The sequence below is a fragment of the Cannabis sativa genome, chromosome 5 (assembly GCF_029168945.1).
Source record: "Cannabis sativa cultivar Pink pepper isolate KNU-18-1 chromosome 5, ASM2916894v1, whole genome shotgun sequence".
Classification (NCBI taxonomy): domain Eukaryota; kingdom Viridiplantae; phylum Streptophyta; class Magnoliopsida; order Rosales; family Cannabaceae; genus Cannabis; species Cannabis sativa.
Window position 1 is genome coordinate 55,563,307 of NC_083605.1, and position 26,942 is coordinate 55,590,248.

Here is a 26,942-nt window from a genome sequence, read left to right on the forward strand (position 1 = left end):
CTAATATTAAAAAAATATTGAAACATTAAGTAAGCATGTCTAATGCTTATTAATTTTGTAGGGATCATCGCAATATCATTGCACAACAAAATCCTCGTCAAAGAGTAATGACCTTAGATCGGATTCATAGCCAGACATTTTCTTCTTGGTTTGCACAAAAGGTAAGCTTATTTTCAATTCTTAATTTTTTGTATTAACTTAAGGAGTTCACAAACATATTGAGTGTAGTAATTTATTTATTACATTTTTTTTTTGTCAAATTAGGCAGAAGAATTATATGATAATCAAGATAATCGACTTTCTGAAGATCTATATTATCTGGCTAAAGGACCAAATAATATTTTCAAACGATTTAAAAGATATTTAATAAATGGCTTTCTGTTTCATATAAAAAAATCGAAGAGAAATTAAAAACTCAAAATAGTGGCTTTATTGTGACTGCCAAGACTCAAAGTTTTTCAAGTAGTAGGGATCCAAATCCTATTTTTGGAGATGTTACATTTTTCGGGATATTAACAGATATTATCGAACTAGATTATTGTTCAGGGAATCGTGTTGTGTTATTTAAATGTGATTGGATTTCGAGTAGTGGTATTAAAAAAGAGAAAGATTGCACAAGAGTCAACCTTTCAAAATTAATGCGTGAAGATGAGCCATTTATACTAGCTTCTCAAGCAGAATAAGTAATGTATGTGGAAGATCTCAAACACGAAGGATGGCATGTTGCTTTAAAAATAAATCCTAAAGATTATTATAATATGAGCGTGCAATCACATAACGAGAATGTGGAGTCTTATTTGCAAATTGAAGTTTGCGGTGCATCTCTCGATGTTGACAGTGAAGATATTAGTTTGGTTAGGAAAGATATGCCAGATATAACTGTTGAAACATCAATGTCATTTGATGCAAATGATATGGATGAAGAAGCTTAGCGATGTAGGTATTTTATTATAATTATTAGTATTAGTATTAGTATTATTATTATTATGACTACTTTATTTATAAATTTTATTTATCTTAATTCTTTTGTTATGTAGATCAATTTTATTTATTTAAAAACTTTTATTATGATACAACATTTATATTTATTAAGTTATTTTTTATTTACGTCTACAAAATTAATTAAATTTAAACTTTTTTCTTTATAAATTTGTATAATAATATAACTTCAAAAAATAAATTAAAAAATTAAAAATTCCACTAATTTTTTTTACTAGTAAGACTTTTGAAATGTCACTAAAAGTACTTAATTAGATGGCACTTCAAAATGTTACTAAATCTAATAAAAGTCTTCTCCTTATTTTATTAGTTGTAACTTTGCTTTTATTAGTAGATCTTGTAACTTTGCCGCTCACAATGTGGCTCGTTGGGCGTTTGCTCATCAGGTGTTTGGGTCTATCCCTGTTTCGGTTGTACCTAACAATATATTGTGTAACGACCGCGAGGTCTAACTATTTGATTTTATAATTTAAACGCTTTTTCTCAAAAAAAAAAAAGGTGTCATTTTTATAAATGCCACTATTAATTTATTCTTGTTACATTTTTAAAAATGTTACACTAAATTTAAATATTGACAATTAATGACACTTTTTACAAAATGTCACTAAAATATATCAATAGTTACACTTTAAAAAAAATGTCACTAATTAAAATGTCATTTATTCTCATTATAGTTAAATTTTTTAACAAATGTCATTAAAATATCATTATTGTGACAATTTTTTTAAAAAATGCCACTAATAAAAATGTCACCAAATCTGATTTTTGGTGTAGTGGGAATGAAATAATTTGAATATATAGTATATGTTTAATGGTGTCTCTTGGGATTTTCCATCACGAAATTTCAAAATTGGATACATTATTAAATGAATATAGATTTAACTTCAAAAGTGTTCAAAAAGATGTATATAATCTACAGTATCTACTCTAGCTTTTTTTTTTTTGAAGGAACAAAAGTTCATTAACTAACAATTAAAAGTGGGAACCACAGGGGGGTTTCCCTCCCCTTGACAAAAATCGGCATCTAGGCTAGACATTCTAGCACTTCTTGCCAAATCATCCACTGCAGATAAAAGTTCACGCTTAACAAACCAGAAATTACAAGAACCAAACATTTTAACAATATCTAAAATTGCAAAAGAAAGATGAGTGGTGCGCCAATCCGGGATGCAAACATTCTTTGCAAATGCTGTAATCGCCACTTGACAATCCGAGAACAGGGCAATGTCTTTCCATTTCAGCTTGGAAGCCCATGATAAGCCGTAGAGAATGGCTTGGGATTCAGCATCAAGAGCCGAAGGCGATGACACACATTGAGATGTGTAAAACCAGGTATGATCTTCATGATTGACTAAGATAACAGCAAACCCCGCCTTACCATTGCACCACGAGGCATCAGTAAACACTGAAAATCTTGAGGAGATAAGGCTAGTGCAGGGTATGATCTTTTTGGAGGAAGGAATTCTGGTACAAGGCATGTTTGAATCTATATATTCCTTTAACATAGCACTAACTCGAGAGGAAGAAATAAGCCCATCAGGATTTGTAAGTTTGATCCTTGAATTATTCCTTTGGCTCCAAATTTCCCACGAAACACAACCGAAGTACAGCAGGGTAACATGAGGCTTTTGGTTAGGGAAATTAGACACTAAATTTTCAATAAATTGAGTGATAGAATTACCAGCTATCAAGTCTATTCGGATCGGAAATTCCCCCAAAAGCCAAACAGCCTTAGCAAACAGCCAATCTCTGAGGATGTGAAGACAAGACTCTTCATTTTCTCCACAGATGCAGCAAGATTTATCCGAAATGAAAGGAAGTTTGCCTTTGAAAGGAAAAGCCTCATTCAAAACTCTCCACAGCCAGGTAGCAATGCGAGGATGTATACTGGGGTGCCAAATCCATTTCCACAACCTACACACAGGCTGAAATCGATCTAGTTGATCAACAATGTACGCATTTTTGACAGAGAATTTACCATTTTGCTTGTTCTTCCAAATAATCTGATCTTCATGTGCCTGCGGAAGTCTAGGAATCGAGATTATTTTCTTGCCCATCTCTTCACCAAATATTTGCAGAATGGTTTGATGATTCCACTCACTACCTTCAGACACATCTGCCACTGTTTTTGCAGTATACCCCTTTCCTTTAATGCTCCTCATGAGATCTTTAAATTCATTATAATTTAACCAGGGAATCCAAGGAAGGTGCCAAAAATCCACAGAACACCCAGTACCCAAAAGTGTAGTAACTCCTTTCAATATCGTGCTTCTTGCCTGGACAATACTTTTCCAAATAGCCGAATCACAATCCTTTGATTGACCTGTCCAAAAGTTTTGGGACCTACAATACTTCTTCGTGAGACACTCAACCCAAAGTTTGTTTTCCTTAGTTGCAATACCCCATGCCAGCTTGGATAAAAGAGCATTGTTTATGTCTTCAAATCTCCGCAGACCAAGGCCCCCACTCTCCTTTGGTTGACAAATTTGATCCCAAGACTTAAGCACCATGAATCGATCCTTCTCCTTATTCCCACACCACCAAAACTTTCTGACCATAGAATCCATTTCTCTACACGTTGTCGCTGGGACCTTGGATGTCGACATCGAATAGATAGGAATTGAAGCAGCAATGGATTTGATCAAAACCAATCTACCCGAGTATGAAAGAAATTTTGTCTTCCATCCTTCTAATCTTCGCATGAGACTCTCTTTCAACCTTGAATAATCATCTTTCCTTCTTCTTTTAAAAATGAAAGGATTTCCCAAATATCTTTCATCCCCACTAGCTTGATTGATATCTAAGCAATTTAGGATGGCTTGTTTCTTGTGGCTGTCTAAGTTTCTGGAGAAAAAAACATTAGATTTCGGTTTGCTACAGACTTGGCCAGACCAAGATTCGTACCTTGCCAGACAGTTTAACATTTCCTTAGCCTCTCCTTCATTTGCTCGACAGAAGAGAATGGTATCGTCAGCGAACATCAAATGAGATATCGGGGGGGCATTTCTTGAGATCTTGATCCCATGAAACTTCCCTCTGTTTTCCTCCCTATGAAGAATCTTTGAAAGAACTTCTTGACATAGAAGGAAAATAAATGGGGACAATGGATCGCCTTGGCGGAGACCACATTGAGGAGAGAACTTTTTAAGCGGACTTCCGTTGAGGAGAACATAGTAGGAAACTCCACATATGAAACTCAAGATTAACCTACAACATTTCTCATCAAAACCATTTCCCTCAAGAACTCTCTTAATGAAAGACCATTCCATCTTGTCATATGCCTTGTGCATATCTAATTTGATCGCCATCAAACCCCCCTACCAGTCTTGTGTCGGATTTTGTGGATGATTTCTTGTGTAAGGATGGAGGATTCTGCAATCCACCTTCCCGGGATGAAGGCCGACTGAACCGGTGAAATGAGCTCTTCCATGAAAGGTCTGAGTCGATTAGATATAATTTTGGCAGCGATCTTGTATGTAAAGTTACATAAACTAATCGGACGGAAATTTTCAATTCTATCCGGATTAGCAATTTTGGGAATTAGACAAATGTGAGTATAATTCAACTTTGGGTCTAGAGACCCAGTATTGAATATCTCTTGAATCCCAGAGCACACACTATTTCCCACTTGCTCCCAATAATGCTGGAAAAATACCCCTGAGAACCCATCGGGTCCAGGGGCCTTCAGTGGATGAAAACCAAAAACTGTCTGTTTAATCTCTTCCAGGGATGGAGTACACGACATTAAACTGTTAGCTGCATCATCAATTTTCTTTACAAAAAGAGAGTCAAATTCTTCAGGAATTGTTGGGGACCCAGTGGAGAAAAGGTCAACAAAATAATTGTTAATTATTTGTTGAATGTGCTTCTTATCCTCCCAAACTCGCCCGTGATGGTCCTTCAAATTCCAGATATGATTTCTTTGTTTCCGAATCATAGTGGCCGCATGAAAGAAACGGGAACTTCTGTCTCCAAGTTTCAGCCAAATTTCTCTAGATCGTTGACGCCATTGACTCTCTTGTTGGCTCCAGGCTATTTTAAGAAGCTCATGAGTTTCAGCGTCTTCCTTACATCTTAGGTCGTTTATATCTTGGTTCTGAAGCCACCTTAATTTACTTTCCAGTTTCCGAATTGACTCCTCACAATCTTCTAAGGCATTCTTTTTCCAAGCTTGCAAAATTCTTTTGGTATTATCCACATTACGTATTAAGTGAGTGATTCCAGGGTCAGAATGATGCCAAACTCGATTCACCACTTCTTCGCAAGATTTATGAGAGGTCCAAGCTTCATAGAATTTGAAAGGAATGAATTCTTTCCTTCTGTACATAACAGTGTCGAGTAAAATTGGCGCGTGATCAGAAACTGTGATTGGGAGATTGAGAACTCCTGCATTCAGAAGAGTCACCACCCATTTAGGCGAACCAATAGCACGATCGAGCCTTTCTCTGACTAGCCCTCCAGAGAATCTGTTGTTGTGCCAAGTAAAATTGCCTCCTTTATATCTCAAGTCAATACCTCCATTAGCAAATAAAAATTCATTAAGCCATCTATAGTCTGTGCCTCTTGTCCTGCGGCCTCCCAGTTTCTCCATCGGATCACTGATGCAATTTAGATCACCAATGAGAACCCAGGGCTCATCACATCTTTTAATGATAGCATCAAGATTACCCCAGAACTCCTCTTTTAGATCACTATATGGAGTTCCATAAGCTGCAAAAATATTCCAGGGACTCAAGGATTATTAATCATGAACTATAGCTTGGAATATATCATCTCCAACCCACTTAACTTGAAGATTAATGTCCCTATTCCATAATAAACAAAAGCCACCTGCAATACCAATAGCAGGAATACACGCATACCCTGTAAAGCCAAGACTTCTAGCCACATCCACCATTCAATCCTTTTGAACTTTGGTCTCCATGAGAAAGATACACTCCGGCCTATATCTTCTCAGCCAGCCCGGAGGGCTTGAACTGTCGATTCCTTTGCAAGGCCCCGACAGTTCCAAGATAGAATCCTCATTGATCGGGTGGGGGCTTGATAAGGGCCACCTCCTCGCCCGTGTGAAAATCCTAAGCCAATTCAATCCTCACCTCCACCAGTTGTTCCATGTCCATGGCCAAATTCTTGGCAACACTAGTATCCACCAGAGGTGTTGTTGTATCATCATCGTCTTTCCTCTTTTCAATTGTCGCCCTTACGGACTTCCTCCTCCTCTTACTTTCTTTCTTTTTGGATGAACTAGCCGCACCTCCACTCCCCATTTTGAAGGAGGAAGATGGTTCAGGGGAGAATCCCTTAGTCGATGGAATCATTTCTTCAAAATCACGAACCGTTTCAGGAGTTCTTTGCACATACGGTATGAGCGTAAGTCCTGCCTTTCTTTTCCTAGCTTGGGGACAATGGTGAATCAAATTGGAAACATCTTCAGGGTCATGGAAAATTACAGGAGTGGGCTCATATTTGTCCACTGGGGCCGGCCCCATAAGTTCTTCTGTGAGCCTAATTTCACTTGCATAAGTGGGCCAAGGAAATGGGGTTGACTCCGGGTGCTTATGGGCCTGGCGAGACACACACACTTGGGCATGTGGGGCCTCCACCATTTGTTCATAAGTGGGCCCAGTTCGGGCCATGATAGTAGTAATTATTCCAGCATCACGTTCAGAGGGAATAGGGCGGGATGAAAATTTTTGAATTATCTCATTTTCTCGATTAAGAGGAGGCTTACCCGATTGATGATTTCGGTGTCCCCCAAGTGAAACTGACTTCGTCCTCCTAGTCCATTTTGAGAGTCTCTCTTCCAGAGGTAATGATCTGGAGCTTTCAAGCGGGCCACGATGGGTTTGATTGGGTGCTGCATTCACAACCTTCAATTTTTTCCTGAACAGAGTCCCCGAAGTGTTGCTATGGGTCCTGACAACTTTCTTTTTTGGTCTAGGGACCGGATCAATTGTAGCCTCCGAAGCAGGGGAGTTATTGACCAGTGGTTCTTTTCCTTTGACTGAGCTTGCTTTCGCCGGAGAGATAGTCTTTTTCGGTGCCGAGGCAAGGTTTGTTGGGTTGAACCATTGCAGTTGATTACGGGTGTTGAAACAGCTGAAAAAAGTTGTCTCTGCCTTCATCCATGGACCATAAGCAGGGACAGCTTTCCCTTCAGGTGGAAAGGCATACTCCATGCTTCTCACACAAAAATTTTTATCATGCCCAAGGTATCCACAGTTGTAGCAAAGCTTCGGAAGCTTGTAGTATCGAAATTGAATCCATTCCTTCCTTCCTCTGTAAATGTCCAGATAAAAACTCGGGGTAAGGCGATGTCGGGTATCAAGTTCGACTTGAAATTTTAAGAACCCACGCCTAACAATCGTCTTCCTGTCCGCCATATCATTGTTGGGTTTTATGCCCTAAATAAAACTCTTTACAATCTGATTAGTTATCAACATAAGAAATCTGAAGTGATTGATGTTTGCATGAATTTTACATGCTAATGGTTCAATATGTTTGATATGTTTATTACATTCATACACACAAAATCAGTTAAATCCAGATCATATGTTTATTCACAATTACAGTATCGTCAACACAGTGGAATGTGATTGTGATCATATGAATCAAAAGACTTGGTCCGTGTTTCATCAGTGTTATTGGATTTACACTAATGTGATAATCAGCGATGATGTATACTTACACTTGGAGTAAGTGTTATGTTCTTTCCACGACATTAGTAAAGTATACTAGTTTCAAATGTATGGAGTATACATTGGACTGGACCGATATTGCAACTAAGTTAAGATATTACAAACTTACCGTTATACATATCTTTCCAAGTCAATATCAGTAGTTGATCTTAAGATTAAAAGAATCTAAATCCTGATATGCTTAGGCTCAACTCAGGAGTACTATTCATGTTCTTAGATTTATTAGTTAAGCCTACTTTTGGGTCAGGGTGATACGTATATTTTGGGAACATGATAGTCTGATTGAGTGGGAGTGCTGAACATAAATATGGAATCTATAGCTTCTACTAGTGTATAGAAGTCAAGTGATGATTCCCTTCGAGCTTAGCAAATAGAAGTAAATGGATGAGCTCTTGTTTAACTGACTAATTATTAGATCACTAAACACCATTTACAGGTACCTAAGTGTTTTAAGGGGCAAAATACATTGAGGGGTGATAACGGTAAAGAAATCCCATCTCGATGTAGATCATCTATATAGAGGATCTTTAAATCACAATAAGATTATAACAATGGTTAAATGAGATAGCATATTGATATTGTGGAACATATAATATGCTCTATATAAGTCTGAGAGTGCAATTCTAAGTTCTAAGAGTGGATTCAACGAAGAATTAATAAGTATGAATTTACTTGGTAAGTTTGGTTCACTTATTGGAAGCTCAATATATAGATCCATAGTCCCCATTCTAGTTGAGAACATTCTGCTTGTAAGACTCATTAATTGATTCGTGATTGATCAATTATAATTCTAAAGTTAGACTATGTCTAATTTTATGAATTTTCACTAAGCAGGGGTGAAATTGTAAAGAAAAGAGTTTCTAGGTTTATTTATTTATTAATGGACTTTATATGTCTAATTAATAATTAAATTAAATGACAATATTATTTAATAATCTATTTTAGTTATTAAATAATTAGTTTTGGCATTTAAAAGGTTAGAATTGGAAAATTGGGGTTTTTGAGAAAATAGAGATAAAATTTGATAAAACTGCAAAATCAAGTGAAGCCCACTATAACACCATGGCCGGCCACTTATTAAGGGTTTTTCAAATTAATATTTTCATTATTTTAATGCCAAATAATTCCTAACCTAAACCTAGTAGTTGCCTATAAATAGAAAGTGATGGCTCAGTCACATAACATGCTTTCACAAGTTTTCACAAGCCAATCTGACAGAAATTTCTCTCTTTAGAAAAACTGAGCCTTCCCCACTTTCTATACCTGGCCGAAATCATCCTTCTCTTTTCCCTTCATCAATTTCGTGACCCTAGTGAAAGAGTAAGTGCCCACACACAGCAAGCAGTAACTCAATCATAGATTGGAAGACTGTGAAGGATCAAACTTGAAGAAGAAGGACATTCGGGCTCAGATCTTGATTATACTCTGCTACAGAAAGGATACAAGGGTTAGAGATCTGAGTGGAATGAGACATTAATTCCGCTGCATCAATGTAAGGTTTTCTTAATTTTATATGTGTTTAATTTATCGTTTTAGAAAGTTCATATTTAGGGTGTTTAAACAACATACTTGTGAGTAGATCTAAGATCCTGGTAAAATAAATTTCCAAAAGTCATAACCTTTATATCTTCCCGCTTTGGCTGCAATAGTAGGGGTATTGACCGCATTAAGGTAGGGGGTAGGAAGCCCCAAAGCTTGAACCCAGAAAATTGCTTTGAATGTATCTACGTAACTCCAATGGCCCTCCTCTGGCCATTCATGAATAATAAACAGTTTGCCGTTAATAAGCCAGGGTCTATTTTCAAGGACCAACACACAGTCTTCTTCCAAGTCGAAAAAGATACCCCAAACACCTGGTTTAAGGGTCTTAAATCTCCAGTTGCATTTGAGTTTGCCCTTGGTCTTCCGAATTTGAGTAAGAATCTCCTTGAGTCTGGATCTAGAAACTCCTTTGCCATCGAAGAAATTTGCCACCACACCTGTTCTCGTGACCTCCTCATTAAGCTCTATATCTCGTTCAAGTTCCAGTGTCATAGACTCAAAAAACTCCTTTCATAAATTTTCCACAGCATCAGACCCCTGCTCATCAGAGGGAATGAGGTCATTAATACCAGAGTCATTTATACCATTGTTTGAGCTGTGCATATCGACATCATTAATGTTTATTCCATCCTCCTGGCCTCTCACACCGTCAGTAGATTCGCCCAGCCCATGTTGATCATTAATGTCTCCCATAATTGATACAGCTTCGACACCAACCAAAAGAGTGGACTTAAAGACAGACAGAGCCACACACAGGCCCCACTTGAAAAGTAAAAACGAAAACCAGGAAAGAAAAAGGAGAGTGCAATGTAAAAGACACGATACACTGATAAAGGGGAATAAGAAGTTGTTTCTTTTCCTCAACAGTCAAGTGGAAGAGCCACCAAAACAAATACGTTGAGTTGGAATTCCAACACTCTCAGACCCGAGAGAAAAAAAAATTCCTACACTAGCTTGAAACTTGCAATATATTAAAACAATCGTGTATCTAGTACAAACTTCCAATAGCTTCAAATATTTGAGCTATACATCCAGTAATCATATATAACTAATAATCAAGTTGTATTGGAAAACACTATACACATATTATATTATCACACTATAAACTTTTTGCTCAAAGCTTCTCAAAAGAAAAATTCATCGCTAATTTGAACCTTCTATTGATGTTGAAAAATAAACGGTAGTTTTATTAATGTTGCCTCAATTTATATTATAACTTTCTCTATTCTCTATATATTTTTTTTCTTTTATGTTTATTAAAAAATATATATAACTTTACGTTATGTTATAATCACAACATATTATAAAACTAGTAAACATTCCGCGTTTCGCAGCAAATGTATAAAATATTTTAAATTATATATTTTAATTAATAATAATTACTTAATAAAATTATATTAAAATTTTAACTTTATTATTAAAAAATTTGTGATATAAATACTTAAAATATCGAATTTGTTGCTATAAATACCAAAATTCGAAAAATAGCAGCATCAATCTTCAAATTTCTAAACTTAACAATTTTATAATTTTATTGGTACTCAATATAATGGTCTTGAACGGAGACCAAATCAAAGAATAAAAAGAAGACAGATTTGAGTTTGGATTTGATTCATTTATGGTGTAATTTTTATTCTGATATGTGTGTTAAGTTCTAGGTTCGAATTTTATTGTGTGTTTTTAATGTTTGAATTTTAGTGTTTTATTGATATTCTACTGTTTGAGTTTGTGTTTATGAGATCTATTTTTTTAATTTATTTATTTTCATAAATTTTGAGAACTTAAAATTTGATGTTGTTTCTATTGATTATTGGGATTATTTAATTTTTCATATGGGAATTAAAGTTTGCCTTTTCGTTTCATTGATTAAAAAATATTAGTAGAAAGTTTATGAAATTACAATTTTGAATATATGAAAGTAGAATTGAAAAATAGCATTTGAATCCAGAATCAAAGTGTTATCCCAATTTTTGCACTCTGACGTGGCATCGCATAATGGTGACACGTGGAATCCACTTGGAGTATCTGCTCGGAGGGGACAGTCCGAGCAGGATGCCTCGCTGGCATGCCCAGAGCAAAGCAATTAGCAATCCGCGCAGGGCAACCAACACTTAGCGAATTCAGCTTTCGCATTATGAGTCATCAACGAAATCCCTAAAACTTGGGGATCAGATTACAGGGATATGGTATACACACGATCCCACAATCATTGTATTCTGCATCAATCCCGCGATCTTTGTACTCAGCATTAATCCCACGATCTTTCTGTTTATATCCATTATAACGAGAGGGGAAAGACTTCCTCTCCAAGCATATAACCCTATAAATAGTGATGCATGTTCACTGGGTAAAAAAACGCAAACAGTTCAGTCGAGACTATACCCTAAAGAAATTATCTAAGAATACATATTTAGAGATACTGTTATAAGAGCTATAAGAAAAGAAATCTTTCTCCTTGTTCTTAAGTCAATACAAATAACGAGGATTAGGCTATTACCGAACTGCTCGGGGCTGAACCTCTATAAAATTCTCGTGTCTTTTATTGCTTTATTATATACCGATTGCTATAAATCACTTATCGCTTACTAAATCAGACTCGTTGTCATTGGCTAAAAGCGAGGTCAATATTTTGGTGCTTTCATTGAGAGCAGAATCAAGAATTGCTCTTAATTCAAAATCTAACCGCAAATACGATGTTGCAGACTCGTAGAGCCAGACTGATCCAGCAAATTCACAGACGGTGGATCCTGCATTGCAGAACCCAGGAAATACAAGGTTCCGCCAGCTGTTAATCTTGGAACGTCGGCAAACGTGGGGAATGGTGTAACAACTCCTATAGATGAAATCGCGCCTGGTGTGCAAGAGACTGGGAATAACAGTTCTGCACCCAACCAGAGCATTCATAACACAACTGTTCTGCCTGGAACCAACACCCAGACGACCATCGGAGATGCTACTGATTTACAAAATCTCCGCGACGCTCTTGGACTCATGCAGGGTCATAACAATACCCTACATCATGATCAAGATGAACTTCGCACTGCAGTAAATCTCGTGTTCGAAGAACAAAGGCGTATGTTTACTGAGTGGAGAGATAGAGAGATGGAGGCGTTAAGGGCTCACCATGTAGACATTGAAAATCGTAGTCGGCAAGCTACTGTGGTGATCGAAAAGCCTACCAAACTGTAGGTCAGCAACCACCGAATGTCATTCCCCTGGGTGAGACGGACGAAGATCCAGCGATGAATACTTCCCAGACTGCAAATGGTCAGCCGCCCAATCCCCGGTCACGAGTTCCACTCGTGGGCCTAGCGGTAGGGGGCAGACCTTGTCTAGTAATTCATCAGGAGAAGTCATACCTGATGGTTCCAACCAGATCAATGGTGCCATTCCACCCGTCAACCAAGCAAATCAATCACTGAGGCAGCCAGGCGCTTCTGTATTCGAAAGGTTGGGGGCGACCCATGACCTAAGGAATGATCTGAACAGAAGGAGGGGAGTAGACGATCAAAATTTCACGACTATCGTGCAGCCCGGAGCCCGTGCTCAAATTCTCACTCAAAAAGATGCTGACATAATTCAAATTGACCAGAATGCCGAGCAGGTTAGCCCAGCCGTGCAGGCACAACTAGACTAACTGAAAAATATGTTTCACGACATGGCTTGATAAAGAAACAATGATCTTGAGCTGGACCGAGCACGCGGAACTCCTTTCTCACCCGAGATCAATCTCCTGGCGTTGCCCCACAAGTTTAAAATGCCAACATGGAAAATGTACACAGGGAGAGAAGATCCCCTTTCCCATCTTAAGTACTTCGAAATGCAAATGGATTTCCAAGGGGTATGAGGAAATGTATGCTGCAGAATTTTCCCTGCTACCCTGTCGGAAGCCGCTCAGCAATGGTATTTCAAGTTGGCTCCTGGAAAGTTAGTTCATGGAAAACCTTCTCTTCGTAATTCCATGCACAATTCTCCTCCTCACGCCAACTTCCATTGCATCTAGGAGACTTGGTCGAAGTTAAGCAAAGACCAGGCGAGCCTCTCCAGGCATATATCAGTAGATTCATGACGGAGGCGACCAAAGTTTCACGGGTAATGGAAGATGGAAAGTTATCCATGATACTGGGGGGCATTGAAGTCCTCGACAAACTTTGGAAGGATATAGGGAAGAACAGGCTGGTAGACTCAATGAGTGATTTCCTTGACCGTGCCGAAGGCTTCATCAAGCTCGAAGAAGCCATTTCAATGAGCGGAAGGTGAGCAAAAGCCTGGCAAGTCAAAGGCTCCTTCTACTGGAACATCCACCCAACTTCCCCATTACCCGAATAATTCAAGTTCAAGTGGTAAACGTTCCAACAACAACCACAAGCAAGGGAATGGGAAAAAGGGAAAGTTCACCGGCAAATCCGAACAAGCTCCCCGGGAGAATCATGCCAAGTACACTGCATTCACTATTCTGACTGAAGATATAGAAAGTGTTTACATGGAAACTCAGTCGCTGGCCCCATATAAGAAGCCCGGGCCCATGAAGAAAGATGCCATCAAGCGAGACATCACAAAGTTTTGTCGATTCCACGGAGACTACGGCCACGACACTAATGAATGCAACAACTTGAAGCGGGAAATTGAATTTTTGATAAGGGAAAACAACCCATACATGCAGAAGTATGTCGAGACCGATCAGGGTCAGAGGAACGACAATGACAAGGATTTACTACCTCCACCAATAGATGGGCATCTGCAAGTTATTGTTGGAGGCCCGCACATTGCTGGAGATTCGGGCAAAGCTCAGGAGAGGTATGCCCGAACAGCACAGCACGAGCAAGAAGAAGTTATCCTGGCCGTGGAAGAAAGAAGGCCCAAAATTCCACGAGCAGGAGAACCGACCATAACCTTCAACGATGAAGACATTGTCAAAATTAAATTTCCGCACAATGACCCGCTGGTCGTGGAAGTCCAAATAGCCAACAAAATGGTGGCCAGAACCATGATCGATAATGGAGCCTCTTCCAACATCTTGTTCAAAACTACTTATGAAAAGATGGGACTCCAACTCAAGGATCTAACCCCATGCCTCTAGCCTGTTTATGGTTTCTCCAGTCAAGGAGTCGCACCTCCAGGAAAAATTCGTCTACACCTCACTGTTGAACAAGCTCCGACGAGCATGACTATCATGGCACAGTTCCTGATATTAGATGTTCCTTCAGCTTTTAACGTAATGCTAGGTCGGCCGGCCTTGTATGACTTAAAGGTTGTCACATCAATATTTCACTCGTGCCTGAAGTTTCCAACAAAGAATGGGGTAGGGTGTCTAAGAGGAAACCAGCAGTCTGCTCGGGAATGTTACAACCTTGCAGTGGCCAAGGCTAAGAAGGAAATATCCTCCAGCCAGAGCACAGACAAGGGAAAAAACATTTCCATGTAGGGAACTTCCCAAGGTGGGGATGAAGATGTGGATCCTCGACTTGGGGACCCAAGCAGCAATGTTTGACCTATAGAAGAGTTAGAAAAGATCGAGATCGATCCAGATATCCCGACCAGAAAGCGAAAGATCGGAAAGGGTTTGTTGCTCGAAGTAAAATCAGAATTGATAAAATTTCTACGAGCAAACCTAGACCATTTTCCTTGTCACATGCGGATATGGTTGGAATTGATCCTTCTATTATTTCACATTTTCTGAATATCGATCCCAACTTCCGGCCAGTTCAACAAAAACGAAGGTTGCTGGATAAAGAACGAGCAGTAGCCTTGAAGGAAGAAGTTGAAAAGCTACGCAACAACAACTTTATAATTGAAGCTTTCTACCCAGCTTGGGTCGCGAATCCCGTATTAGTGCCAAGCCGAACAAGAAATGGTGAGTCTGTATTGATTTCACAGAACTCAACAAAGCATGCCCTAAAGACTGTTTTCCACTACCAAGGATCGATCAGCTCGTAGATGCAACAACAGGGCAGGAAATATTAAGCTTCATGGACGCTTACTAAGGGTACAATCAAATCAAAATGCATCCACAAGACCAAGAACATACAAGTTTCCAAACAGATATGGGTCTATATTGCTACAAAGTAATGCCGTTTGGTCTAAAAAACGCTGGAGCTACATACCAAAGATTGGTAAACAAAATGTTTAAAGACCAGATCGGGGAAAATATGGAAGTGTACGTGGATGATACGCTCGTCAAAATCCAGAAAGGCTGGTGGGCACATAGATGACCTAGACGAATGCTTCAAAGTCCTTAGAAAGTACAATATGAAACTAAATCCCTTAAAGTGTCCCTTTGGAGTCAGCTCGGGAAAGTTTCTAGGCTTCATCGTCAATACTCGAGGAATTGAAGCTAATCCAGAGAAGATTCAAGCGCTCCTGGATATGAACTCGCCAACAAAAACCAAAGAAGTGTAAAGCTTGATTGGTCGGATCGCCGCGCTCAGTAGATTTGTTTCAAAATCAATAGATAAGTGTGTCCCATTCTTCAACATCCTGCGAGAAAACAAGCAGTTCGAGTGGATGGAGGAATGTGAAAAAGCTTTCCAAGAGCTAAAAGCACAACTTGCAAAACCTTCCGTACTCTCAAAACCTCTAGACGGAGAAGAACTGGGAATATACTTAGCTGTCACGGGACATGTCGTGAGTGCCGTGCTAATCAGAGAAGAGAACAGCATACAGAACCCAGTCTTTTACATCAGTAAAAGGCTCATTGAGGCCGAGGGCCGATACCCGTTGATAGAAAAACTCGCTTACTGCCTTATTCTAGAAACAAGAAAGTTAAGGCCTTATTTCCAAACTCATCTTGTTCGGGTATACACTGACCAGCCACTATCCCAAATACTACAAAAACCAGATGCTTCTGGACGGGTACTCAAGTGGGCGGTAGAGTTGGGCCAGTATGAAATCACTTTCCAACCCCGAATAGCAATCAAAGGCCAAGCCTTAGCAGACTTTGTGGTAGAATGCACAGGCAAGAAAGAAAGCATACCAGAAAGCAACCCCGAGCCGGTACAAACACCTCAGCCAAATAACAATGAAGATAAGCCGACCTGGAAACTACATGTAGATGGATCAGCTACTGTTCAGCTATCTGGTGCAGGAATTGCCCTTATCACGCCTGTGAGCAAAACCTGCACGCTGCAGTCAAGTTCGAATTCAAAGCATCTAACAACGAAGTCGAGTACGAAGCTCTAATTGCTGGGCTGAGACTAGCCCAGGAGATGAAGGCCAAACACATTGAAATCTGTAGTGATTCACAGCTGGTGGTAAATCATGTATCCGGAGAATACGAAGCTCGGGGAGAAAAGATGATAGCGTATCTGAGCAAAATGCATGATCTGCTCGCACAATTCAAAAGCTACGGTCTCAGACAAATTCCAAGGGAAGAAAATACAACTGCAGACGCGTTAGCTCAATTGGCAAGCAGCAATGTAAGTGACAAGGCAAACTTGGTTCCTATCTAGTTCCTCAAAGAGCCTAGCATCACGGGCACGGAAGAAATCGAAATGATTGATACTTTCCCAAACTGGATGACACCACTAGTAGCCTACCTCGACTCTGGGAAACTCCCAGATAATCGGAATGAAGCTCAGAAAATGAGAAGGAAAGTTGCACGATATATCATAGTAGAGGGAATTATGTACAAAAGAGGATTCTCGATGCCGTTGGTCAGATGTGTTACTCAACAAGAAGCTGCCCGGCTCCTATCTAAAGTGCACGACGGATTCTGTGGAAATCATGCCGCCAAGCAAAGCTTATCTAAGAAAATTCTAAGGCAAGGTTACTTCTGGCCAACAATGATTGAAGATTCAAAAGTCTATGTTAAGAAATGTGACAAATGCCAGAGATTTTCAAAGATACCACGAGCTCCACTTAACGAGTTAACACAGATGCAAAGTCCATGGCCCTTTGCCATTTGGGGGATTAACCTGATCGGACAATTACCCAAAGGTAAAGGAGGAGTGCAGTATGCAGTGGTAGCGGTTAATTACTTTACTAAGTGGAGTGAAGCTGAACCACTCGCAACCATAACATCAAAAAAAGTTCAAGACTTTATTGTGAAGAACATAATCTGGCAGTTTGGACTACCGCACAAGATAGTTTCAGATAATGGCAAGCAGTTCGACAACCAATCCTTCACTGATTTTTGTGCGAACCATGGTATCATCAAAAGTTTCTCCGCAGTGGCGCATCCTCAAGCAAATGGTCCAGTTGAAGCAGTCAACAAGACCTTGAAGGATACACTGAAGAAAAACTCAAAGATGCCAAAGGAAACTGGCCAAAAGAGCTTCCTGAAGTTCTATGGTCATATCGCACAACTGAGAAAACGGCAACTGGACTGACACCATTCGCAATGGCGTACGGATATGAAGTTATGCTGCCTGTAGAACTCGAGCCACCTTCCCACAGAAGATTGATGTACAATCAAGACACCAATCACATACTCCTAGCCGAATCACTTGATGAAATCAAAGAGAAACGAGCCACTGGAAACTTGAAGTTGATGGCCCATCAACAAAAAGTAGCTCGATATTTTAACAAACAAGTGAAGACTCAAAAATTTTTTGTGGGATATATGGTCCTGAGAAGGGTATTCCTAAACACCAAAGACAGTACCGCAGGTGTACTTGGACCTAACTGGGAAGGACCATATCAAGTGGTCGAAGTTCTCGACTCTGGAGCATACAAATTAAGTATGACGAAAAAATGCAACTCGTTCTAGTACCACGGTATTGGAATGGAGAACATTTAAGAAAATACTACCAATAAAGTACCAGGTCGGATGACCACATTAAGTACTGAATGAACATTTACTTTTAAGTGAATGGCCTGCTGGGCGAACTACGCTCAAAGGTTTCGATAAAAGAAACAAAGTACTCAGGTCAGGTGACCACCATCTAAAGTACAGTTTCTTATTTCTGCAATTTGTTTTATCTCATGTTAAGCTAAAAGATCAGATTGGATCAAATAGCTCTGATGTAAGTTACTACGGTAACAAATACACTTTTCGATCAATAAATGAATAAAGATAGTTATTTCAAAATTAAAATTGAGTCGAAATTATCAGCATGTCTCTAATTTACCATCCAGTGCGCACAAAAGGTTTGGTCAAACCCAAAGTACCGAACAGATAAACAATATACTTGTAAAAGGCAAGTGACCAAGAGTCATACGTCTGCTCGGTCACTTGGGGGGCACCTATACCTGTACAAAGCATTTGGTAAAATAAAACAATCACAATTGTACGATGATTATAAACAGAGAATGAAATTCATTAAAGATAACAAAAGCATATAATACCGGGATTAAAAGCTGTCTGGTCAGCCTGTTGTCTGAAAATTGAAAAATAATTCCAAGTTTAAAGACCGCTTGGTCGGTCATGATGTCTTAGAAAAAGCCTTATGGCTGAATAAGATATATAAAAAACAAAAAGATAAAAGGAGAAGTGTTTAAACAGTTGGAGTCCCAGGCTCTTGGTTCGGATCTTCTGGGCCAGTGGAAGCTTGAGGATCTATTGTTTGAACAGGAGGTACATCAGCAGTTTGGCTGGAGGTAGAAGCAGCCACCTCAGGTTCACCATAGGCTACTTGGAAAGCACAGAACTCGAGGTACATGTCCTTAGCATCACACAAGTAGTCAAAGTTGGCCTGAGGATTAGCCTTCCAAAAGTCAAAGAAGAGCTCAAGATTGGCTGTCTCTAAAGCATTAACCTTCTCTTTCAGCTTCGTCACCTCGGCCGAAAGCTCCTCCTCCTTAGACTTCTTCTCCTCTTCCACCCAACGAAGAACTGCTCGAAGAGAAGTCCTCTCATCCTGAAGACTGTTCACTTCAGTAGATAAGGTCTCGATGGTCTCCTCAAGACGGGCAGAAACCTCGAGATCCTTAGTCAACTCAGCTATCTTCCTCTGGGCGATAAACAGCTTCTTGTTGGCTTCACCCAGCTCCATCCGAACAGCTCCAAGTTCTGCCCTGGCGTCGTTAGCATCCATCTTGGCCAAGTCCACCTCCGCCCTCATGGTGTTGGACAGAGCCGTGTTCCTGGAAGCAGCAGACTTAGCCGGGGAGTAAGTGTAGGCTAACTTCAGACCAGCCTGCATAGAGAAAAAACTTTAGCATTTGAGCTAAGTAAAGAAAATTAAAGGAAAGTGTCAAGAAAGACATACCCTGGTGAATTCCTTCAAGACTCCGCCCATCAGCAGCTCCAAAGAAGAGTCATTGTCAGCACCAGCCAATTGCTCACTAACCTCAAGAATCAGTCGGTTCATATAGTGGGCAAGCATCTCTTTGCCCTTCTTGGCCTCTGGAAGCACCGACAAAGGTGGAGTAGGAGCCCGCACCTATTCGGGTTCACTTCTGACCAGCTCAGACCCCCTCTTTAATGGTTCAAACCTGTCCGAGCTTCCTCCCCGAGACTCCTTGGACTTAGCAGCTTTTGGGGTAGAGGGGTTTGCAGCCGTTAGCTCCTCGGAAAGATCAATGACCTCCCCAACAGGCCTCTTTTCCTTAGAAGAAGACCCCTCACCGCCTTTAGACTTCTTGGCCGGAGGAGAGGCGCTAGAGCTTCCGCCCATTCTCTTCTTCAGAGCGTCAAGCATCTGCTGAGACATGTCCGTACGGAACACAAAACAACATGGTTAGAGAAAACAGACATCAAAAACATGAGGCATAGTAGTCAAGAAGCTTAAAAACTAGACAAAGTGGCATGCAAAGTGATGGGATCCCTTTTCCAAGCACGGGAGGGGACGGCCGAGCAGGTTAGATGGGCTCCCTTATGCGAATTGCATGTTCAACAAGCCTGGGCGGGGCCGAAAGTTTCTTCCTCCTCTTGAGCGGAGTCACCTGCTCTTCAGGATTCAAGGGCTCCTGAGCATATTGCTTGGCCCTTACACCTCCCTTCAACTTAGCCTCGCACTTTAATTAAATCAACTCATCCTCCTGATGAGCTTGTTCAACCCGTCCAGCATCAGATTTCCTCTTCCTCCCCTTCACTAGTTTGGGAACGAAGTCCTTGGGATAGAGCCCGTACTTCATAAAGTTATCCTCGGAGGTTAACTGGATAATATTCCGGTCTTCCCCCGACAGTCGAGGAAGCCTTTGGGCCCTATCCCGAAGAGCAAGAGTGAGGGGAGGGTAGTGATATGTCGAAATCTGCAGAAATTGAGTGCGAGTGATGCCCGTGCCGTCCACCATGAAGTACTCATCAGCAAAATGCCCAATTTCGCTGATGGCCGAATCATCAGTGCCTGTCAACCACTTGAAATCTGGTTGAGAGAAATAGAAGTACCCTGACCTCCCTTGCTTATGGGTGGACTTCAAATCAAAAAAACAAGCTGACTTCGTGAGGAGAAGGCATACCCCACTTCTGGGAAGCGTAGAGGACAAAGAGGGCAGACAAATATTTAATGCCCTTAGGAGTGAACTGGGCTGGGCAAAGGCCGAAGAAGTCTGCCACATTCTTGAAGTATTGATGCAAAGGCATCAACGCCCCTTGCTGGGCATGGGCACCTGACCAGGCACACATCCCCCTTTCAGGGTTGGTGGCCCGATTATTGTGGGCGGAAATGTAGCAATCCAATTAGCCCAGGTATCTGCCCTGGTCGAGAGTCCGAAGGCGCGCCTCAGTAACCCTGGACGGAGGGCTTACCCACCTGACGCCCAAGGCACCTTGCCTTCTATGAGGAACCTCAGCAATAAGTTCCTCATTGGCGTAGTCCACGCCCTCAATCAGAACGTCTCCGCCAGCATCGACTGGCTCCCCAGCTTCATTGTACTCCCCGTAGTTTAGGGGTTCAACCTCTGCCTCCTCCTCTGTCTCGGAGGAAGTGCTAGGATGAACATCGTCCTCTCCTCAGTCTGCTGGACTTCAGCGTCCCCTTCATGATCCACCTCCACCTGGACGGCCGGATCCTGTTCGGCGCTGGGCAAAGTGGCGTGCCGAGCCACTTAAGGATCAGATGCGTCAGCCAGACGCGTTGTTTTCTTTGTATGAGCCATCATTCTATGGCTGGGTATAAGATTTGGAGAATGTCCCTCACTAGAAAAAGGTGGGCTAGAACGAAGACGAGGATGATCCTCGTGCAAAAGTTGAAGCAGGTCCTGGTCGATCTGATGTTCTCTCTCCCAAAACTCACCTGGATTCATCTACAAAAGACAACACACAAGATGAGTGTTTGGTGGGAATATCGAGCGATAAATAAGCAAATATGCCGACCAGGAGTACTCAACAGATTCAAGAACAAGAATGTTTAAAGAAAAGTCAAAACTCAAGAAGTTTGAAATTTTCTCGAGTTAGGGCAAAAAATTTCATGAAGCTTAGAATAAGCAAGATGAAAGATAGACGTTACACAGTTCAAAAAACAAGCATTATGGACTGTCAAATCACATGAAGCTATGACAAAGAAGAATCGCAAAGTTTCTGAACCTTGGGTTTCCTAAATATTTTCTACAGCAAAGTCGAAGGTGCATTCGAAATGTAAACATGCAAAAATGAGCATAAAGGAAATCGAAAACTTACTCAAGAGTTAGATATCTGGGTTCGAGCAACGTCAATCCAATGAGTAGTTTCAATAAAGGCACTTTAGCAAACTTGAAGCCAAGAACCTCTCTTTTCACTCTAAACTCACTTAGCAAGGAAGGATGGTGAAAATGAGTTTATGTGCCAATGCTGGTTGATATTTATAGGCAAGTCACGAAAAGAGGTAATCATTTCAAAAGGAACCTCAGACGCCTCAGTTTTCCTCCTTAAAAGCAAATATGGGAAATAAAAAATAATCAAGTGCAGCCGTCAGCCGTGGTGAGAGAAAATCAGATTTTGAAATATTAATTGTCAGAGCATTTATAAGGCGAAAATAGAAAGGAAGCCCAGTCAGACTCACATTGAGTCTCAGATAGTCGCGCTTGACACGTGTCCCCATCCAAAGGCGAAAGCAGCTCGGATGAAGTCTACACGCAACTTCAGAAGTCCCGTACAAACATGGGGGGAAAATGTTACCCCAATCTTTGCACTCTGACGTGGCATCACATAATGGTGACACGTGGAATCCACTTGGAGTATCTGCTCGGAGGGGACAGTCCGAGCAGGATGCCTCGCTGGCATGCCCAAAGCAAAGCAATCAGCAATCCGCGTAGGGCAACCAACACTTAGCGAATTCAGCTTTCGCATTATGAGTCATCAACGAAATCCATATAACTTGGGGATCAGATTACAGGGATATGGCATACACATGATCCCAAAATCAGTGTATCCTGCATCAATCCCACGATCTTTGTACTCAGCATTAATCCCATGATCTTTCTGTTTATATCAATTATAACGAGAGGGAAAAGACTTCCTCTCCAAGCATATAACCCTATAAATAGTGATGCATGTTCACTGGGCAAAAGGACGCAAACAGTTCAGTCGAGATTATACCCTAAAGAAATTATCTAAGAATGCATATTCAGAGATACTATTGTAAGAGCTATAAGAAAAGGAATCTTTCTCCTTGTTCTTAAGTCAATATAAATAACAAGGATTAGGCTATTACCGAACTGCTCGGGACTGAACCTCTATAAAATTCTCGTGTATTTATATTGCTTTATTATATATCGATTGCTATAAATCACTTATCGCTTACTAAATCAGACTCGTTGTCGTTGGCTAAAAGCGAGGTCAACACAAAGTTTATTGTTAATCTCCTAAAAAAAAAAGTGTATTGTTAATCTGTAAAAATAATATAGCTGGAAAAAGATGAAAAATAATAAATAATTGATTTTTATTTCGTTTATTGTGTATATAATATTTTTTTCGTTTTTGAATAATATGAATTTATTTTAATTCATTTTTATTTTTTAAAATTATTTTTTCTAAAAGGATCATTAGTTTGGCCAATACTATATTTACATGTGGCACTTTATTGATCAACTAAGAGAACGTAAAATTGAGTGTTAAGTTTAAAATTTTAAGGATATCAATATCAATTATATAATGATGGCATCAACTTTATATGATCGGGGTATAAAAATAGTACATTATGAAAAAGTTTGAATTATAATCTCACACATGTTTCTTCTACATAATCTCTTACCTGCTTTTTTTGTTCAATTCATACTGTTTGATTCATAATATATTCCTTCTATAAAACAAAAAAAGCACTCTTCTTATATTCTGCAAAGTAAAAAAAAAAAAAAAATCTTCACATATATATATAATTATGAATACGTATATATAAATAATTTAATAATTATTTAATTTAATATTAATATACAATTATGTTATAATAAAATACTAAAAATAAGAGAATTAAGGAGAAAAAAGAAAAATAGCTTTGGAGAGATTTTAGACCGCCACATCACCACCTCATTCTTCTCTTTTATATATATACTAGGCTTTCGACCTCATAAGGTGTTTTTGCAACTGCTTTACTTGCTATTCTATTCAAAATGTAAGCTGTTGTCTTTAATGCTTCTCCCAGAGGGACCATATCTATATTAGCACCTAATCTCTTATTTTTGGTCTGTTTTCCCTTGATACAATCTACACAGACATTGAAATCTATGAAAGTCAAGAGACTCTAAAATGTCATCAGATACAAGACGCTCAATTCTACCTCTTGAGATATGACCTAAGCGTTTATGCCATAATGACGTTGAATTTTCTTTATTTAATTTGCGTTTAGTACCTCGTGCTTCCACATGCAAGGTTTCATTATAGGATGCAATTATTTCTAGTAAATAAAGATTGTCATAAGTATTCAAATAACCAGTTCCAATAATATATGAATTTAAAGACAAAGTAAACTGATTGTTTCGAAATGAACAAGAATATCCAAATTTGTCCAACAAAGAAACAGAAACTAAATTCCGTCTAAAAGACGTCACAACAAAAGTGTCTTTCAAATCCAAATAAAAACCAGTTCTCAATACCAATCTAAAATGCCCAATTGCTTCCACTTCTACCGATTGTCCATCGCCCACAAAGATGTATCTTTCACCATCAGTTGGCTTTCGGTAGCTCAGGCAACCCTGCATAGAAACACTTACATGAGTAGTAGCACCAGAATCTATCCACCAAGTGTTTCTAGGTACTGAAACTAAATTAACCTCAGAACAGATCAAAGTAAGATTAATACCTTTCTTTACACGCCATGTGTGATATTTGGCACAATCTTTCTTCATATGCCCAGGTTGGTTACAAAAGAAACAACCCTTAGAATCATGTTGTTGTTTCTTTTGAACTGGACCCTTAGCAGCTTCATTCTCAAATTTCCTTTTCTTGCCCTTATCCTTAGGGGTAGTTGCCAAATGAGCACTTTTGGAATTGTCCTTTTTCAACCTTTCTTCCTCTTGCACACAATGGGAAATAAGCTCGTTGAGAGTCCATTTCTCCTTTTGACAGTTGTAACTAATTTTAAATTGGTTAAAGTGTGGAGGAAGCGTTAACAAAACCATGAGTACAAGTACATCATCCGAAAGCTCAATCTTGAGTGTCCTTAATCTTGAGACGATATGATGCATTTCCATAATGTACTCCCTTACATTTTCTTGACCCTTATACTTCATGTTCATTAAAGAACCAAGAAGTGTTGTCATTTCAACCTTATCGTTTTTACCAAAACGTTCCTCAATTTGTTCAAGGAAATTCTTAGCCATAGTAACCCCTTTGGATTCTGTGATCCAAAAGGCTTCTGGAATGCTGTGCTTCATAATCATTAGACTCATGCGATTTGAACGATCCCACCTCTAAAATTCTCTTTTTTTCATCATGGGAACTTTCCTTAGTGAGAGGTGCAGGTTGTTCATTCCTTAGTGCATGGTCTAAATCCATACATTTCAGAACTATAAGTAAGTTTCTTTTCCAATCCTTAAAATTGGTCTCATTAAGCATAGGAATAGAATAAATATTAGCAGATATTGAGGCAGCAGAAGATGAACTAGCTAAATATAGAACAAATAAAACAAGCTCACATTAATATACTTAATTAAACAATAAATTCAAAAATTGGTTAATCCCATCTCAAGATACCAAACACACATTAATATCAAGTCTTTGGACAGTAATATTAACTGTAAGCGGTACTCTTGGTGTAGCAATCAAATATTGACAATAAAATTGTGCCAAACAATAGGTCAATCTTTGGACTAACGTATTGCTCACACAAAATACATTATAATTGTCACACATTTATCGTCACAGTTATGTTTGAAATTTAGCAAAATATTCACTTACCTTTGGGTTAGTCAATATATGCATCAATTATAAACACACAACCATCCTAATATTTAAATAAATTAATCTACACAAAAGATGTCACTTTGACGACATATTATTTCAATTAATTTATACAAAATATTAGACATAAATCAACACCAAAATTTGAATTAAATTATTTGAACTAAAATATATAAAATATAAATTGTTTATGAGCCATATGCATAATTGGGGCAGCCCCAAATAATTATTCTCATATATATATATGGGTGTGCTCTTAATGGGTATTTAAATATTGACCATTGGATTTTAATCAAATGGATGATATTTATAGTTATTAATTATTTTTCAAAAATTAATATTTTTTATTTTAACCTATTACCTGATGACATGACAGTTATTTTATTTTTCAAACCCATTTTTTTTTATGTGTGAACCCCATTCTTTGTATTCCTAAATGAATGAAATAACTAAAAAAATTAATTTCTAAATTAATTTGTAATGTTGAAGATCTTGAAAGGGCAGGAGAATTTTCATCTTCATCGTTCTTGACTATGTCAAGTGTATTTTTTTCACAGCATCAACATATTCAATCTTCTTCTTCTTTCTTTTTTCACAACATCAGCCCTAGATTGGGCCATTTGTTCATACTACAAGAATGAATCAATACTTTTCTAGACACATTTCGCATTAATTAAAAGGCGCGAAAATATAGAGGTTTTCTAAAAGTTTATTTTACTTATTTTTTTGCTAAATATTTTTAAGAAATACTAAAATTTAGGTTTATGTGATTTTATTTTCCTTTTCCTTTTCATTTTTCATGAATCCCCAATCACCTAACCCTTTCGATTCGTCAAAAATGAAGCTCCCTCATTGATCGATGTTGTATTCTCCTCCATCGACAACAATGGATTTCAAGCTAAAGCCATGATCAACCACAAGCTTTGTCGACAACAGTTTTGATATTTAATATATTTAATTATGGTAACAAATAAAATTTCTATTTAATACTTCAATATACATTATAGAATACAATAAATATCGGCTTTTCATTTAATACTTAAATATATATTATAAAATACAATAAATAATAAATGAAGAATAATGTTATTGGGGGCTGGAATGGTGATTTATTGTTTCATGTGTGGTAAGGAACGAAATTTCTCTTTTTAATTTTTCAATCTTTTATTAGTTATTTTATAATCACATATAATTAATTAATTGACACTATAATCTTACCATATATTACAAATTTATTTTTATCCTATTTTCAAAGGTTCTAGTAATAATTATGAGTGATAAATTAGGTAATTATTCAAAGTTAGTCAATTTTTATTTAAATTTGTTCCCACATTTATTAATATTAATGTAATAGTCTTATATTTTTCTTAAATAACTTTTAATTCTGATCATGTTTTTACAAAGAACGTGTTTTTTAATAATTTTTTTTTTTAATTTTTTGAAAAGAAAATATAATTTTTTTTTTCAAAAGATATATATTATAAATAATTCTGCTAAAGTATTTAATT

General features: G+C 38.6%; 1 protein-coding gene across 1 annotated transcript; it reads right to left on the bottom strand.

The window, feature by feature from the left end:
• Positions 1–1,964: 1,964 nt before the first annotated feature.
• On the bottom strand, positions 1,965–4,307 carry LOC115704639 (uncharacterized). Its single transcript, XM_061116534.1, has one exon. It carries the CDS (start codon positions 4,305–4,307, stop codon positions 1,965–1,967), a length of 2,343 nt encoding a protein of 780 aa, XP_060972517.1.
• Positions 4,308–26,942: the final 22,635 nt, after the last annotated feature.

What these genes read in the sequence shown, in the direction of transcription:
- LOC115704639 (XM_061116534.1), bottom strand. Translation starts at nt 4,307, where the DNA reads ATGGCGATCAAATTAGATATGCACAAGGCATATGACAAGATGGAATGG.